The sequence below is a fragment of the Megascapheus bottae genome, unplaced genomic scaffold (assembly GCF_031878675.1).
Source record: "Megascapheus bottae isolate mThoBot1 unplaced genomic scaffold, mThoBot2.hap1 HAP1_SCAFFOLD_245, whole genome shotgun sequence".
NCBI lineage: Eukaryota > Metazoa > Chordata > Mammalia > Rodentia > Geomyidae > Megascapheus > Megascapheus bottae.
Genome location: NW_028327431.1, coordinates 76,599 through 93,446, shown reverse-complemented (window position 1 = coordinate 93,446; position 16,848 = coordinate 76,599). Strand labels below are relative to the sequence as shown.

At 60.3% G+C, this 16,848-nt stretch overlaps 1 protein-coding gene across 1 annotated transcript in view; it reads left to right on the top strand.

Annotated features, from left to right (window-relative positions):
* Window positions 1-16,119, top strand: part of LOC150039862 (polypeptide N-acetylgalactosaminyltransferase 17-like) — a 53,367-nt gene extending 37,248 nt beyond the window's left edge. Inside the window, exons 8-12 of the mRNA XM_090327554.1 lie at window positions 6,382-6,567; window positions 8,047-8,184; window positions 9,215-9,310; window positions 14,733-14,900; window positions 15,032-16,119. Coding sequence (XP_090183680.1) covers window positions 6,382-6,567; window positions 8,047-8,184; window positions 9,215-9,310; window positions 14,733-14,900; window positions 15,032-15,160 — 717 coding nt within the window. The 3' untranslated portion in view covers window positions 15,161-16,119. The remainder of the gene's footprint in view (window positions 1-6,381; window positions 6,568-8,046; window positions 8,185-9,214; window positions 9,311-14,732; window positions 14,901-15,031) is intronic.
* The last annotated feature ends 729 nt before the right edge of the window (window positions 16,120-16,848 follow it).

The following is a 16,848-nucleotide window of genomic DNA, read 5'->3' as shown; positions in this document are numbered from 1 at the left end:
TGGGGCTCACAGCACATGGCTGGGTGAGTGGCTGTAGATGGTTCAGGGTGACCGTGTGGGTTTGGATGTGGCCCCCAGCATCGAGCTCTTCATCTCTGTGGCTGAAATAAGCTTTGACCCCGAGGCTGTCGACAGCAGGCTGTGGTGCTGAGTCCTTTGCCCGTGGGCTTTTTAGCGTTCCATGGAGGAGTGCTGGGACGGATGAACTTAATTCTAAACAGTCGCCGATGGCTGGCTGGGGACCATGCAGTGATGGCTGGCTGTGCCAGTTGGCCCCACCGAGTGAAGGCCCCGGTCAGTGTCTCCCTTAGGAAGCAGAGGGCGTGGACAGGAGCTGCAGAAATGCTGCCTCAGGACTCTTGTTCCCTCTTACGTGAATGTGAGTGCCTGCCTGCGTGCATGCACGCGTGCGTGCGTGCGTGTGTGTCTGTGTCCGTGTCTCTGTGTCTCTGTATGTACCGAGGCCTGAATTCAGAGCCTGATACTTTTTCTTGGCTTTTTCACTCAAATCAGGTCCTCTCCCACTTGAGCCATAGCTTTGCTACTGCCTTTCTGTTGGTTCTCTGGAGGTAAACGTCTCACAGGCCTTCCGGCCATGCTGGCTTCAGGTCTCAGCCTCCTGGGAGGCTGGGATTGCAAGCGTGGCCATGGCGCCCAGCTTTCATCTGAGCCTCTTTAGCCATGGACTGTGCAGCGAGCCAGCCCCACCAATGGCCAGGATTCTTCTCCGTTTCCTTGGCTTTGTCTTTTCTTCTGGTGGAAGAATGGAATGTCATTCTCTGTGCCGGCAGAGCCTCCCCCGGTATGAGCGGGGCTCCCACGGGGTTGATGGCCAGTCACATCAGAAGGGGGACGTGGCCTCTCTCCCCGGCCCCGATTCCAGCCCTTCCTCCGCCTGCAGGGAGGCTCGCTCCTCTCCAGGCCAGCCCCCGTCCTTGGTTCCAGTGAAAAGCCATCGCGTCCCCGGCAGGTGGAGGCTGCATCCAAAAATACAGCACGTGGGGTGAAGCCTGGTCTCTCTTGAGTGGCCGTCAGAGCTGCCCACGACTGCCCGCAGTAGCCAGTGGTGTGTGCTGGCGTGGGGTGCCAGGGTGAAGAAGGCTCCAGGGAGGGATCGGGAAGACTGGGGGTCGTCTCCTCTGAGCCCTTGGCAGATGTCAGGGAGGGAAGGTTTCTGTGGGCCAGCCGCCCCCCGCCCTCGCCCCAGCACAAAGCAGCCCCTTATCAGATGACACCGGCCGACGGTGACCTTTCTCTTCAGGCAGCAAGAAAAATGAGCTGTGGCATTCAGGGAAAGCAGCGGTGGAGAGCAGCCACTGCCTGGGAAGCTGTACTGCGGCTGGGCCCGCAGTGTCACCGTCTGCCACAAACAAAAGCCTCTGCTTTCTGAGCAGAGAGCGCAGAGAGCCAGAAGGAACATTCCAGAACATTGCACCCAGTCTTCCATGGTAGGGTGGTCGTGTCCATGGTCTTTGTGATGACCCTCCACTGCAGAGAAGTCGGGGTTAAAGGAAAAAGCTCCCTGTCCTGAGTGGAGCACCCGCCCTGGGCAGGCTGTCCCCGGCTCCAGGTGCACCTTGCGCCCACGGGTGCGGGTGGGCACGGCGTGTGCATTTGGCCGTGCCGGGCCCTCTGTGGGGCTGGCCTGGGCCGGCCAGCTCCGGCAGCTCGCCTCCCAGCAGCGGCTGGCCGCTAGTCTCCCCCATGAGCAAGGCACCAGAGGCCAGGAGGTTGGCTCTCGATGCCCCACCTCCTCCTCCCTCGGGGGTCCGGGGAATTGGGAGCATGTTCCTTTCGCCCTTTTCTTCAGCACTTGGCCTGTTTTTCACAAGGTCTTCAGCCCACTCTCACCCCGAGAGCCATTTTAAGCTCAAGTGGAATTAGTGGGGAATGGTGGCGCGGGTGGCAAGAGGGGTGGCTGTCTCAGCGTAACGCGCCCGGTGCCCACTTTCTGCCGACCTCCTCTCCTGAGCTCTTGTGGTTGTCACTCTTCTTCCTTCGGGCATCCGAAAGCACATCTTCCGCCCTTTGGTTTATTCCAACTCTCCGTTCACGTCCACTGCAAATTCCTACCACCCTCCAGGCCAGATGGCTGCTGTGGAACAATGGCCTTCCTCTGATGATAACAGGGACGGGGATCGGGGGCCAGGATCTCACTGGGCTGCATGTCGTAACAGCTCAGTTAATTATAGGCTGGAGTGCCATATTCAGAAGCAGAGATGAGAAACATGCCAGGACCTTGTTCTAATTGGATCCTTACACGGAGTTTGAGCAGAGTATTAATCCAGCCGGAACAATCCCGATGCTTCCTTTCTCCGAGCCCCGAGCCTTTCTTTCTATTTGCCTTACATCTGGGCTCCCACAGAAGGAAAATCCCTCCTCCCGAATACTCGCCAGTCCTCGCGTCTGCTCCTGGGCTCCTGTCTCGGCGGGATTGCAGCGGTGGGGAGGGCTCAGTCGCTTATCCCCATCCATTCTGCTTTTCAGCAGAGCACAGAGCCTGACATGCCATAGACCTTCAAGAAAACTATACAAGGAGCAAGTGAATGGGTGGATGGAGACGGGTGTGGATGGATGGGTAGATGAGGGGTGTGTGTGTGTGGATGGGTGAGTGGATGGAAGGGTAAATGAGGGGTGGATGGGTGGGTGGGTGGAGGATGGATAGATGGGTGAGTGGGTGCGTGGAAGGGTAGGTAGGTGGGTGAGTGACTAGGCAGATGGAAGAATGGATAGACTGGTGAGTAGAAAGAGAAGTAGATGGCTGAGTGATCCGGTGGTAGAGACTCAGGCTTTACCCACAGTGGCAAGTGATCAACCATCAAGTTACGTCCTAGCCTTTATTTTAAATTTGCTTTTATAAGACAAGATTTCACTAATTGCCCAGACTTGCCTCTAGCTTCCACCTCCTGAGTAGCTGGGATTCGAGACATTCACCATCATGCTACAGCCTTAAAAATGATGGAGGATCTCAAGAGAGCTGTTATCTTTGTGTCTTATCCATCCAGTTTTATGACCTTAAGCTTTCCAGTGTAAAACTTGAAAAAAAAATACTTATGTCTTAAATTTTCCAAAGCGGTAGTGAGAACCCCATTTCATGTAAACATAAATCACACATTTATGAAAAAGAGCTACATTTTTCCACAACAACAAGTGATTAAAGGAGAATAGTCTTGCCTTGGCATGCTGCACATGTTGGGTTCTTAAGTCTGCTCCCTGAACTGTGAGGGTGATGATATCCCCGCGAGTGACATGGACCCTGGAAAAGTCAGAACCCTCGTGAGACAAGGTATGACTTAGTATACAAAGCAGGCGACCCCCGAAAAGTCTTGGGGACCCCCCAGGGGAGTGATCAGGCATCGCTACCGTTTTGAGAACACATTCAAAGTAAATTGACTAGAGCAAAGGAAAACAAACTGAAGTCCTGAATTTTCGTTCTTAGATTTGACTGACGTAAGACAGTTCTGTGAGCCGGGTGCCGGTGGTTCCTGCCTAGAACCCTAGCTACTCAGGAGGCTGAGATCTGAAGATGGAGGTTCAAAGCCAGCCTGAGCAGGAAAGTCTGTGAGACTCTTATCTCCAGTTATCCACCAGAAAACCGGAAGTGGCGCTGTGGATCAAGTGGTAGAGCGCTAGCCTTGAGCTGAAGGGCTCGGGGACAGCACCCAAGCCCAGAGTCCGAGCCCCATGACTGACCAAAACAACAACCAAAGCCAGTTCTGTTGAATTGCTACAACCGTCTGGAAGCTCCCTGTTTCTGTTGAAATCTTTGTGTAGCCCGGAGCTGGGGGAGACCTGGGGAGTGATGGCATTCCAGAGAGAAGTTCTGGGCAGGACACCAAGCAGGAAGCACGAGCCTTAGGGACAGTGGTCGATGGAATGTTCTGGCTCTGCAGATGGTGTGGGGGGCTGGGTTATTTTTCTTTCCCCAAGCTGGCCTCAAACTACAATTCCCGTCCATTTCCTGAGTGGCTAGCGTTACAGGTACACACGACCCTGCCCGAGAAAACGATTGGAGATTTGAACGGCATGTGGCAATCTGCGTGGTCTCCAGAGACACACCTGGCTTCACTGAGCTGCGGTCTCTTGTCCAGCTGCAGCTGAGGCTGTCCCATCACCCTGGACCCAGGGCTGGGGCCTCTGCTGCACTTCCAGAGGCCCTGGTAGGCACAGGGAGTGCGGTGAGGCCCCGCTGTCCGCCAGCTCTGTGGGGAGGGGCCCGGTCACGCAGCCCATGAAGCCGCAGCACACGCTGAGAGCAGCAAACAGAAACAAGGCCAGAGCAGCACAGCATCCTGGACCCCTGCTCCTGGGGAGAGCCAGAAGGCCACCAGTGTGCAGGACGCCCGTGGCCTTGTCCCCAGCTCCTGGGGAGAGCAGAAGGCCACCAGTGTGCAGGACGCCTGTGGCCTGGTCCCCAGGGCTGACCTGGAGATCCCTGGGACCCCATCAGAGGGACAGAGGAGGACATGGTGACAGGAAGGATGCACAGATGGTGACAGGAAGGACACATGGATGGTACAGAAAAGATACACCCTTTCCATGAACACGTCCCAGGCACCTTTCCTCTGAACCAGCTCATCATTGTGTACACACCGTTGGGCTTGAACTCAGGCCCAGGTGCTGTCTTTGAGCTTTTTCACTTGAGAATAGTGCTCCAGCACTTTGACCACAGAGTCACTTCCAGTTTTCTGGTGGTTAATTGGAGGTAAGAATCTCACAGAGTTTCCCGACCGGGCTGGCCTCAAATCTCTTCCTCCTGAATAGCTAGGATTATAGGCGTGAGGCATTGATACTCACATAAACTTCTTGAAATCCGAATTCAGATACTGGGAAGCCAGGCGCTGATGGCTCGTGTCTGTAATCCTAGCCGCTCAGGAGGCTGAGATGTGAGGATGGAGATGCAAAGCCCGCTGAGGTGGAAACGTCTGAGAGACTCCCATCTCCAACTAATCGGCAAAAACAAGCTACAGACCGGAGACTGGGCTGCCGTGCTAGAACGCGGGCACCCTCCAGCCTCTGTGCTGGCCGGGGCGCCGTCCCCACTTGCTCGTTGGCTCTGCTCTGCTCTTGGTGTTGGCATTTGCTCCTGCTCTGGACCTAGGCTCCGACCTGTTGGTGAGCAGGGCCGTGCGTGCCCCGAGCTCCATGTACCGTGGACGTTCCTCTGGCTCCCGTGACTGTCCTGAGATTCGTGGGAGCCCCGTGAAACCCCACGTGTGAGCTCCACCCCCAGGGCTCTGGGCCCTCAGAGGGAGCCTGGCAACTCCCGCTCTTCTGGCTGCTTCCTGGCCGTGAGCGGCGCCCTGCCCGTCTCATTTCCCCAGGCTCTTGGCACCACAGCCAGCCCTGTGGACCCACTGTGAGCCGCAGAGAGCCCGACTTCTTCCTAAGTCGGCGCTCGAGGACCGGAAGTCGCGGAGGCTGACCGCGCAGTCATGGCGGCACCGTTAGCGTTCAGTGCCTTTGGAAGTTGTTTTCCAGAAGGGGGACGTGGAGAGGGATGGGTGGTGGGGGTCTTTGCGTGGGTGTGGAGTGCCGCAGCGAGCCCCCGCCGGGTGACTAACCCACGCTAACACAGCGAGCTGGGCACCTTGTCGTCAAGGCGGGGGCCTGGCCAGGCGGCTCTGCACCCAGCTTTCCCCCTCTCGGGCCCTGGCCGGGCCACGCCTGGTGTCCTTCAGGGTTCCATCCCGGGAAGGCCATTAGTCAGTGTCCACGGCCTAGGAAATGAGAGCTGGGTGGGGAGGGGCAGCCAGCGTCCTAGACCAGACCTGAGCTCAGGGAGAGGAACAATGGGATGCAGGCTCCTCTAGCCACCCGCGTCCTGCTGGGTGAGGAAGCCCTGCACACTGGGGTTTGACAGGGGGTAGAGGAGGGGAGAGGGGGTGGAGGAGGGGAGAGGGCAGGAAAGGGGGAGAGGAGGGGAGATGGGAGGAAAGGGGGAGAGAGGGTAGAGGAGGGTAGAGAGGGGAGGAGGGAGAGGGGGGTGGAGGGGTAGAGGGGGGGGAGGCCTCAGCCGAGTTGCTGTGGGCCTGGAAAAACAAATCCCAGATGTCAGTGTGCATTGGCTGCATGGCGGGTTGGTTTATTTGAGGTTACCAGGACTGGGGTTTGAACTCAGGGCCTTGTGTTGGCCTGACAGGCACTCTACTGCTGAGCCATGCCTGCCACCCCCGCCCCCTGGTTAAACGGTGTGCGCGTGTGCGCATGCATGTGCGGGGTGTGTGTGTGTGTGCACATGTGTGTGTGTGTGCACATGTGTGTGTGTGCACATGTGTGCATGTAGCGCGTGCGGGGGGCTGTGTGTGGGTGCGTGCGCAGGCCCCGGGGCCCAGGGCTGGAGCGTGCCCTCGGAGCCTCACGCGCCCCCGCTGTGCCCAGGTGTGGCTGTGCGGGGGCAGCATGGAGGTCCTCCCCTGCTCGCGCGTGGCGCACATCGAGAGGAAGAAGAAGCCCTACAACAGCAACATCGGCTTCTACACCAAGAGGAATGCGCTGCGTGTGGCCGAGGTGTGGATGGACGACTACAAGTCCCACGTGTACATCGCATGGAACCTGCCACTGGAGGTAGGACGGGCCGAGGGGCGGGTGGGCGGGCGGGCGGACGGGCGGCCTCCCCTGCCCCCCTCCTCCACCCCACCAGCCCTGTCTGTAAGTCAGCGTGTCCACTCCAGACCTCTGCCCACGCTCCCAGAGGTTGGGCAGACCCCACCCCTCCTGGGCGCTGGCGCGGGCAGGGTCTTGGCAGGGTCTTGGTGGTCTGGGCCTTTGCCATCTGCACACGGTCCCCCCAGACAGACTCCTTGTCCAGGCCAGATGCAGCCCTTAGTTACGTGCCGTTCCTCAGCTGTGAGATGAGCGGGGGAACAGATCCCTTCACACGTGGTTGAGAAGTGTGAAACGCACGCCAAAGCCTGGGCACCGGGACCTGGCCTGTCACCCGCCATCCGGGAGCTCGGGTGCACCCTGGGATGGGCCGGGAAGGCCAGGTCCTGGAAGTAGGAAGCCGAGCTCGACGTTTAAAGCCACCTGCAGCCCTTTGTCAGCTGCACGTGGACGCCGGCACCCGCTGGATTTTACTACAGCATCTGACGCTTACACGTCCACGCCTGTTGGGCAGTTTTTTAAACGATGCACGCATGTCTTCAAAAAAGTTTAACTTACACGTTAGATCCAGTAAGTCACAATAATCGGCCTTTAAATAGAACAGTTCTAACAGTAAACTGTAGAGAAAGTTACTTAAAATTGGTAGATTGTTCCCAGGAGTTTTCACGTGATATGGCACCAGTTTGAACTCGGGGTTCTTGAGCTCTCACTTCCTTGGCCGGTACTCTGCCATTTGAGCCATGCCTCCAGCCTGGCCTTTTGCTGATTGATTGACGATAACATCTCCTAGGCTGTTTTTCCTGGGCTGGATTCAAACTGTAATCCTCCAGATCTCAGCCTCCTGAGTAGCTGGGATTAGAGGTGTGAGGCCCTTTCATACCTTGGGGCCACGTTTGGTCATGAAAAAAAAAAAGTGCCACAAAGGTGGCCACGGGTCCTGGGGCACTGCATTTATTGCTGGTCCTCTGGGCGCTGCCAGGGTTTTTAGGTGGTCCCCAGCCCCCCACCATCTCGGGGCTCGGCTGTTTCCCCTCCCAGGTTCATTTCTGCAAAAGCAGAGTGAATTATTCATTAGAGCACCATTACAAGCCCAGCGATGGGAAATTATTTTCCTTTCTGCATATAATGAACTCCACAACAAGCTGGCGAAGGGGAAGATTGCATATGGATGGGAAAGGAAGACAGGAGGTTATAGCGTTGATGTTCTTGTCTTAATCAAATAATTCCTCAAATAATTGGCCTCGATGGCTGCGGAGCAGGGTGGGAGACGGCTGGGAACGGGGGCGACGTGCAGAGGCCCTGTGGCTGGCGCCGGCAGCCTGGCTGGCAACGCCGCAGGTCTCAGAACTCCTGTGCAAGCCAGGGGTGTCTGGGAAGGACCCCTGCCCCCCCCATCCCCGGCCCACCACGCCATCCTGAGGCCCCTCCACCTCTGTCCAGAACCCAGGGATCGACATAGGTGATGTCTCTGAAAGAAGAGCCTTGCGGAAGAGCTTGAAGTGTAAGAACTTCCAGTGGTACCTGGACCACGTCTACCCCGAGATGAGGAGATACAACAACACTGTGGCCTACGGGGAGGTAATGTGGGCGCTGCCCCTTGGAGGTGGGGGAGCCAGCCTGCCTCCCTCCCTCCCTGCCTGCCTCCCTCCCTGCCACCTCCCTCCCTGCCTCTCCTGGGGAGCAAGGACCCTCTGGCCAGCAAGGAGTGGGCAGCAAGGGTGAAAAATGCCCAGATGGGAGCCAGGTCACGGGTGCCGCTCTCTCATGGCTGAGGTGAGGGCGATTTCCAGTGGGGTTTTGCTGTGAGGACCCTCTGGGCTGGGGCAGGAAGCGGGGTGTGCAGAGAAGGAGGGGCTGCTGCAGAGAACCCCAAACCCCAGGCACAGCCCTCCGCCCGGACGGATGGACCAGAGCACTGCTGCCCGCCCGGGCTCACCTCACGCTCGCTGGCTCGCCTGCTCTGCTCCTCAAAACCAAGGAAGAGTTCTCAAACTCCTCCCGAAGCGGTCGGCAGCCGGCCTCGATCTTTGGGAGACAAATCGATTTCGATGCTTTCAGCTCTGTCTACCAGTGTGTTCCAGATGCTGTGGAAAGGAGGGGAGGGGGTGGGAGGAGGGATGGGAGGGAGGAGGGGGGGGGGGACGGGAGGGAGTGCAGGAACCACATACCTCATAGTCCCAAGACATGAGGGGAGGGCTTAGCGAGGCTCTGCCAGGAGGGAGAGGCTGGAGCCAGCAGAGCTGAACTGACATGGGTAGTGCCCCTGCCCCTTCCTCTTCCCCTGCCCCTCCCCTGTCCCCGCCCCCGCCCCTGCTCCTGCTCCTGCCCCCTCGAGGGAAGCAGCACAGCAAGCGGAGCAGGCAGCCACTAATGTGCAGCGAGCTCTGAAAACAATCGATAACAATAACAAGAGGAAACGTTTCCCAGAGAAAGGCAGCAAGTGCAGGGCCGCGTGAGGCACAGGCCGAGCGTACTGACCAGTGGCGCCCAGCAAAGACGGCTTCCTGGGGAGGAGCCCGAGGGGGCCGGGGTCAGGGGATGCCACGGGGCCCACGGCGGGCGGCCACGGTGTCCAGGCTCTGACCACCACCTGTGGCCTTCTTTGTAGCTGCGAAACAGCAAAGCAAAAGATGTCTGCCTGGACCAGGGTCCCGTGGAGAACCACACGGCCATCCTGTACCCGTGCCACGGATGGGGGCCACAGGTAAGGGCTCACCTCGCCCAGCAGGGCCTGGGGGTCCACGGGGGAGGGCAGCCTAGGAAGAGAGAGAGACAGACAGACCCAAAGGGAGGATACCGTATCCCACACACACAGACAAGCGGCAGGAGGGCTGGCTGTGCTGTACCAAAGGCTCCGCCTCGGCCTCCCTCCCCAGCGCTGCCGAGGGACAGCGGCTTCTGGTTTGTGCAGAGATGCCAGGGAGAGGTTTGTCAGCCATCTCCTCGCAGCAGCTCGAGAGCCGGTCACAGATCCACGCAGAGGCGCTGGACGAGGGGACCTGTCCCGTCACAGCCACCACACCCACGCAGGCCCCTCCTGGGCGCTCTCCCGACCCCGTCAGCCATGCTGCCACCAGACGGAGAGCCAGGAGAGAACAAGGCTGGCATTCTCAGGAGCCTGGAAAGGACGGGAGAAGCTAGAGCCCCGTACGCGCGGGTGTGAGGGTGCCTGTGTGTGTGTGTGCATGTGTATTCATGACCTCCCTAAGATGACTAAGACTGGATAAAAAATAGTTAAGTCAGAGGAGCCCTGAACATCACGTCTAAGTCAGGGTCCGAGTCCATCTCCAGTTAACCAGCAAAAAGCAGGGAAGAGAATGTGGTTCAAGTGGTAGAGTACCAGCCATGAGTAAAAAGGTGAGCCGGGGCCTGAGGCCCTGGGGGGAGGGCCTTTCTCTGGGTCTTTCTGCGGAGGTTTCCAAAGTTATTCTTGAAAATTTGTAGCTGGACACCAGAACCTGAAGAGGTGGTGGAACGTGTGTGTCTCTTCCGGGACGCCCGCAGGCACACGCTTGGCTCCCCCCTCCCCACGGGTCTCTCGTCCCCCACCCCGGCCCCGTGTCCTGTGGCCTGGGGTTCAGGTGTGTCGCTGGGCTGGGCTGGGACTCGGGTTCCGATGACAACCTGGGTGCACCAAGCTCTGCCCCTGGCTCTGGTGAAGGTTTTGATGGACACGTGCAGTCGAGCCATCGTGTGCCCGCTGAGATCCATGCACCCCCTGCACCACATTCACCTGCTGAAGCAGAGCCTCCTGCGTGGCCCAGGCTGGCCTTGAACTCACTGTCCTCCCACCTCAGGCCCTGAGTGCAGGGTTCCATGCGTGCGCAGCGCCTGTGTGTTCTACATTCACTGGGTTGAGGTCACCGACTGCAGGAAGGCGCCCGTGCTGGCACGGACAGCTCGGCCGCCTCTGCTGGGCTTCCTTCCTCTCTGAAGAAGCTGCGCCCTCTGGGTGGGACAGCTCCGATCATGCGTGCTCATGGGCATCTTGAGGTGGGCGAGCACGGGGTGTGGGGTGCGGGCATTGGTGTGGATTGAGGGGGGCCAGGCTCCACCCAAAGGCCACCGGTGGGGACGAGGGGCAGGCTGCTCCCGCTCTGTCCGCCGCTGGGTCTTACTCCGCTCCTCCGCCTTTTCCAAGAGGCTCTGGCGGCTCCCGTCAGCTCATCCATCACCAGGTGACAGATGAGAATTCTTTTTATCCCACAATTAAATTTAATCTGATGCCGGACTCGTTCTGTGATGGCCTCATCTGCCCAGCAGTGCCACACCTGAGAGCCTTGTCACGATGATGCTTCGTGCCAAGACACTGCGGCCCGGATGAGTGACAGGGCTGCCGCCGCTGCTGGGGAGGGCGGAGGAGCAGGGAGGACGAGCGTGGCGTTAGGCAGAGGCCTGGCTTCCCGGCCGTCCTGGGAGGGAGACGCCCAGGAGACTCCTGTCTCCACTCTGCTGGGAAAGTGGAGGCGGCTTACGGGGTAGAGCACCAGACAATCAGGAGAGGGAGGCCCCAGGTTTGTGCCCCGCGTGGATTTGTTCTCACCTACCATCCAGTCCACACCGGAAGCGGAAATAGGAGGATGGGGGCTCGGGCCCGCCGGTAACTCCACGTACCCCCTAAGGCACGGGACGTGGTCCTCACAGGTGCCTGGCTGGCTGGTCAGCCCGCTCGGCACTGAAGGAAGCACCTGAGTGCCACCCTAGGGAATGGTGGCTTTCCACAGAAAATGGGCCAGCGGCCCTGAGAAGAGGCCGTGGCGGCCAGGGCAGGGGCGCCCCAGGGAGAGCCCCATCAGCGCAGACTTCAGGCATGGTGGACAGTGGGGTGCCTGGGTCTGACCTTGTAAGAGAACCAGGCTGAGATCCTGGCCACGTTGTGGGCCTCTCCCCCTCCCCCCGCCGGTTTCCTGACCTCATTCAGGCCCCGCATCCCTGCGCGTTCACTGCCTCCCTGCAGGCGGTGGGATGTTGAGCGTTCTTTCCTTGCTGTGTCTGTGACTTGTCTTCTCTCAGAAGCATCCCAGACATTTCTGTCCCCCGCCCTCGACGGTGGAGGCCACTGTGTGAGGCCCCATCCCGATGCCCGGTGGCTTTCTGGTCACGCCTGGTCCAAAGGACGCTTGCATTCGTGAGCGCTGTCAATCCCAGACGCTCACCTCCCAGCCAGGCCTACAGGCCAGAGCCTTCACAGCCACCATCACGAGCCGTCCTCCTCATGTCCCCAGCACAGAGAGGATTGGGCCGGGCTCTGTGCTGGCCGCACGCCTGGGGAGGAGAAGCCTGGACACCTGGTGTCCTCGCTGCCCACAGGGTTAGGAGGCAGGTAAGGAAAAGTCAAAGCTTAATTCCCTCCCTTCCTCCCCCCCACCACCAGTACTACCGGGGTCTGAACTCAGGGCCTGAGGTTTGTGGGGCCCAGAGCCTGGGCCGTGTTCAGCCCAGGGCCAAAGCACAGAATAGGATCTACCAAGGGTAAGGCACTGAGTTCACACCTCACTACCAAAGCGGGTGGGGTCGAGGGGAGGGAGGGAGACTTCTTCAGATGAAAGGAAGTCTGAAGTGTGACCAGAAGGAACATTTACAGTGAAACCCATGTGTGAGCCACAGAGCGGGGTGAGAAGGGGCTGGCGCTGCCCTACGCTGCCCTATGCTGGACGCCGGCCTCTGACCCACAGGCCTGCTGGTCCAGCTCTTCCATCCCACGCTGCAGCGTTGAACGCCATCTAGTGTCCAAACAGACTCAGACGCAGACAGCGCCAGGCTGGGGAGCCTGGATGTCTCCGGCCAAGGTGACAGGGACTAAGTCAGGGGTGCTGGTGGCTCCAGCCCGGTCCCACCCTCAGAAGAACTGTGTGGAGGCCGTGATGGAGAACGGGTTGCAAAATGCACCAACGTGTCAGGGGAACCCGGGAACGGAGCCAGGCGTAGCTACGCCTGCGTCAGGAGCCCTTCTCCACCAGGGCAACGCTGAGTGTGGGCCCGCCTGCCTGCCTGCCGTCCTGGCTACGCAAGAAGCATACCCGGGAGGATTGAAGTCCAGGAGTAAATTTGGGGTCCTCTGCTGAAGATGACAAAAGCACAGGTGGTAGAGTGCCTGCCCGGCAGGCGTGAGGCTTCAAACCCCAGTTCCAGCAGAAGGGGGCCGAGCCTGGGGGCTGAGGAAAAGGAAGACAGACTTGAGGCGACAGGGGACAGCCAAATGGGAGGCCAGGTTCTCTGCTGTGGCAGTGAGAGACTGGAGGGCTGCACGGGGCAGAGCAGAGGCACACAAGAAATGAAGATGGGGCCGGGAGTTTGACCTAGTGGTAGAGCGCTCGCCTAGCATGCTTGAAGAACTGGGTTCGAGTCCTCGGTACCACATACGTAGAAAAAAGCCAGAAGTGGTGCTGAGGCTCAAGTGGTAGAGCTCCAACCTTGAGAAAGCCCATTGACAGTGCTCAGGCCCTGAGTTCAAGGCCCAAGACTGGCAAAAAACATAATCATAGAGATGGGCCTGCAAGGGCCCGAGGATCCTGAACCCCAGAAATCTTCACGTGACACTAGGAAGCGTGGACAGATGGCCGCCAAGCACTGTTGACCTCCGACAGCAGCACCCTGGTCAAGGAGGCATGGAGACCTGAGCCGAGCAGAGCATTGGGGAGACGGGGACCCCCAGACCCAGCCCAGAGTTCACCGCCGCAGCCGCTGCCGCAGTGGAAAGGCCGACTCCACGCCCGACGGGAAAACCCGGTGACCGCCAGGCAATGCTGAGAAAGAGAAACGGAAGGGAAGACTCAACCTGACCACAAAGCTGGGACTGAAAATCAAGATGGCGCGGCCCAGGCAGCATCAAGGGGTCAGAGCCCCCACGCACCGCCTGCCCGCTGATCTGGACAAGGTCCCCTGCCCAGGGGCCGGCACGCTGGTCAGCCAGGATGAAGTGGCACCGTTCCTGGCGCCCATGGACGGGGCACGGATCAAAGACCTCAACAGGAGGTGTGCAGAGGTAAGGGCGGGGGCGGGGGGGAGCTCTGTGGCCTTGACTTTGGCAATGGCTCCCAAAACAGAGCATCAAAAGTGCACACAGCCAGAGGAGAAAACAGATAAATCGGACTTGATCAAAATAAAAGCCTTTTGTCCTTCAAAGGACACGATTGAAAAAGTTAAAAAAAAACAAAACCAGAATGGAAGAAAACATTTGTCAAGCTGGTGAAAGTTCTCGCATCCAGAATAGCCACATAGTTCTTACCACTTAACAATAAGGAAGCAACCCTGTGTATTCTCATTGCAACTGTTCAAGACAGACACTTTCCCAAAGAAGGTGAAAATGACCCGAGTCACCTGACCCGAGCCTGACACGCCACACCTGGGATCCTGCACGACGGGTGGACGATGCGCGTGCACACGGCATGCCGAGCCCGTGGCGCCCTGCTCGTGGACGGACACGCCTTCGGCCTGGCTCCTGAGGTCCGGCCCCCTCCCGGGCTGGGAGCACATGCGTGTGTCCGGATCCTGGCTCTGGGATGCAGCCCTCCAGCCTGACTTTGGGAGGGCGCTCGCCTCCCACTGACAGCCGGCAAGTTTGGATAGTTTCATTTGAATTTAAATGTACTAGGAGTTGTTTTTGGTGTGTGTGTGTGTGTGTGTGTGTGTGTGTGTGTGTGTACTGAGGTTTGAACTCAGGGTCTCACTCTCACTTGGCTTTCATGCTGAGATCTGGTACTCCACCACTTGAACCATGCCTCCAGTCATCCCGCGTTTTGCTGGTTAATCAGAGTCGGTGTCTTGAGGTCTGCGTAGCTGAGGTGACCGGTGTGAGGCCAGGTGCCGGTTCTCGCCCAGCTCCTCTCCAGGCAGGCCGAACAGACCTGGACTTCTGAGACGTGCAAAACACCGGGAAGGGGACCGGGCAGGGTGGGCCAGGGTGAGCGGGGGCAGGTGAGCAGGGCCGGGGCCAGGGCTGGCCGGTGCAGGCAGTGCTGGCTTGGGGTCCTCAGACCAGTCCCATGGGTTGTGTGCTGAGTACTGGGGTGGGGCTGGAGGCTGTGGCTGTGAGCGCAGAGCGGGGAGAGTCAAGGCGGGACCAGTGCACACACCTGCCTCCTCCCCTCACCCTCTCCTCCCTCTTCCCCCCTCCTCCCCCCCAGCTGGCCCGCTATACCAAGGAGGGGCTGCTGCACCTGGGTGCCCTAGGGACCACCACACTCCTGCCTGACACCCGCTGCCTGGTGGACAGCGCCAAGAGCCGCCTGCCCCAGCTCCTGGACTGCGACAAGGTCAAGAGCAGCCTGCACAAGCGCTGGGCCTTCATCCAGGTGGGCACGGGGCGGAAGGGGGAGGGGGCGGAGGGGGGAGGGAGGAGGGGGCGAGGGGGGAGGGCAGAGCCCTTGGGGGCCGCTGGCTGGCTCCAGGTTAAGGCGTCTCCCCTCGGCCTCCCTTCCCCCAGAACGGAGCCATTATGAACAAAGGCACGGGGCGCTGTCTGGAGGTGGAGAACCGGGGCCTGGCCGGCCTGGACCTCATCCTGAGGCCCTGCACGGGGCAGCGATGGACGATTAAGAATTACATCAAGTAGCAGGGTGGGCCTGGACCCAGCACCCGCCTCAGGACACGGCAGCCTCAGGACACGGCGGCCTCAGGAACGCGGGCGCCCGGGGACCCCAGCTGAAGACGTGAAGCCCCCTGGGTCTCCCGGCTGTCCCGAGGCTGGTGAACCCAGGAAAGCACCCCAACCCCTCCCAGGGCGCCCCAGACCTCGGGGAGCCCCCACGTCCACGTCCTCCCCACCCTGGTGCCAGGGTCCAGGCTGACAGAGCCCGCCTCCTCATCGTCTTCAGCAGCTGAAGCTTCCACCTCGCCCGGCCTCAGAGACACGGGGCCGCACCCCTGCTCAGGAGAGAGTGGACCCCTCCTCAGGAGAGAGCGGACCCCACCGCGTTCCTCTGAGGACCAGGAGGGGCCGCGCTGCGCCCCGCCCCCCACACCAGGCCGCTCCACACAGGCCCCGGGAGCCGGAGCCGCTGACCACGGCTGGCCAGGGCCGGGGTGGAGGGGGGACCTGGCTCCTGGCACCTTGGAGGAGCTGAAGGGCGGCGGTGACGACGCCCCACGCTGGCCTCACTCCGGCTCCGCCGTCTGTGGGGCAGCCGGGCTGTGGCCCTTCTCCTTCCAAGTGACCTCTGGCTGGGGTCCACCTGTAAATCAGAGTTAATATATGAACGTGTGTGCAGGATGGGGCGGGTGTGTGTATGTGAGTGCGTGCGTGTGTGTGTGTGTGTGTGTGTGTGCGTGTGTGTGCGTGTGTCAGGGCATCACAGCTCTGTGGCCCAGGGCTTGCCGCTTTGCTTACCTGGGTGGGGGCAGGCTCCCGTCCCTGGCCACAGCCTGGCCTGGGGTGGCCCGCCTCTGCCAGCCTGTCCCCACTGCTGTCCCTGGCCACCCGCCCAGGCCCAGTCACTGCCCGGGTCTCTCCTGCTCTTCTCTTGGTGATCCATTGCCCTGCCCCCATCTTGAAATAAACACATCAGCGCTTCCCAGAGGCCTCGCTGTCGTCTCCACCCTGCCAGCCGCCACCTGTACTGGGGCGGGCAGGGCTTTGCCCCCTGGGCCTTGGCTTGTGGTCTGAAGCAGGGCCCTGGGCCCAGTGCTGGCCGGGCAGCAGCCCCCACTTCCTGGCTGGCCCAGGTGAGAAGGCCCGCGGTGCCATGAAGCTTCTGTATCCGGGAGGCTGGCCAGTGGAGGCTCCCTGCATGCTGGGCAGGGCACCACGCGGCTGTGGGGTGCCGCTCGGGACTGGGGACCCCTCCCCCCAACACTGGGTGCTGGTCAGGCTGTGGGCAGCCCTCCCGCTGGCCGGGTCATCACGCTGCTGGGTCTCCTCCCTGGAGGTTGGGGCCAGTGATTGGTCAGCCCCTCCCCCATGGTGGGGGTGGGGAGACGGAGGCCTGGGATGGAGGAGGGGGGCGGGCGAGCCTTGGCTTCAGTGGGAGAGATGGAAAAGCCCCCAGGCACTGGAGCTGCGCCCTAACGCTTGACATCGTGTGAGAAGCGGCGCTGGCCCCGGCCTCCCGGGCACCGTGGGCACCGAGGGTGTGCAGGGTGGGGCCGGGAGCCCTCTGTGCCATCTCCCCGGTCTCCCGGCCACACCACTCTGCTGCCCATTCTCCACCTTAGTCCACATTGAGCGGGAGGTCTTCTGCCCGTCCACGCCATCCAGCCCTGAAGTTCTCAACGCCTTTCCTTAAGGCTCCACTTCTAAGAACT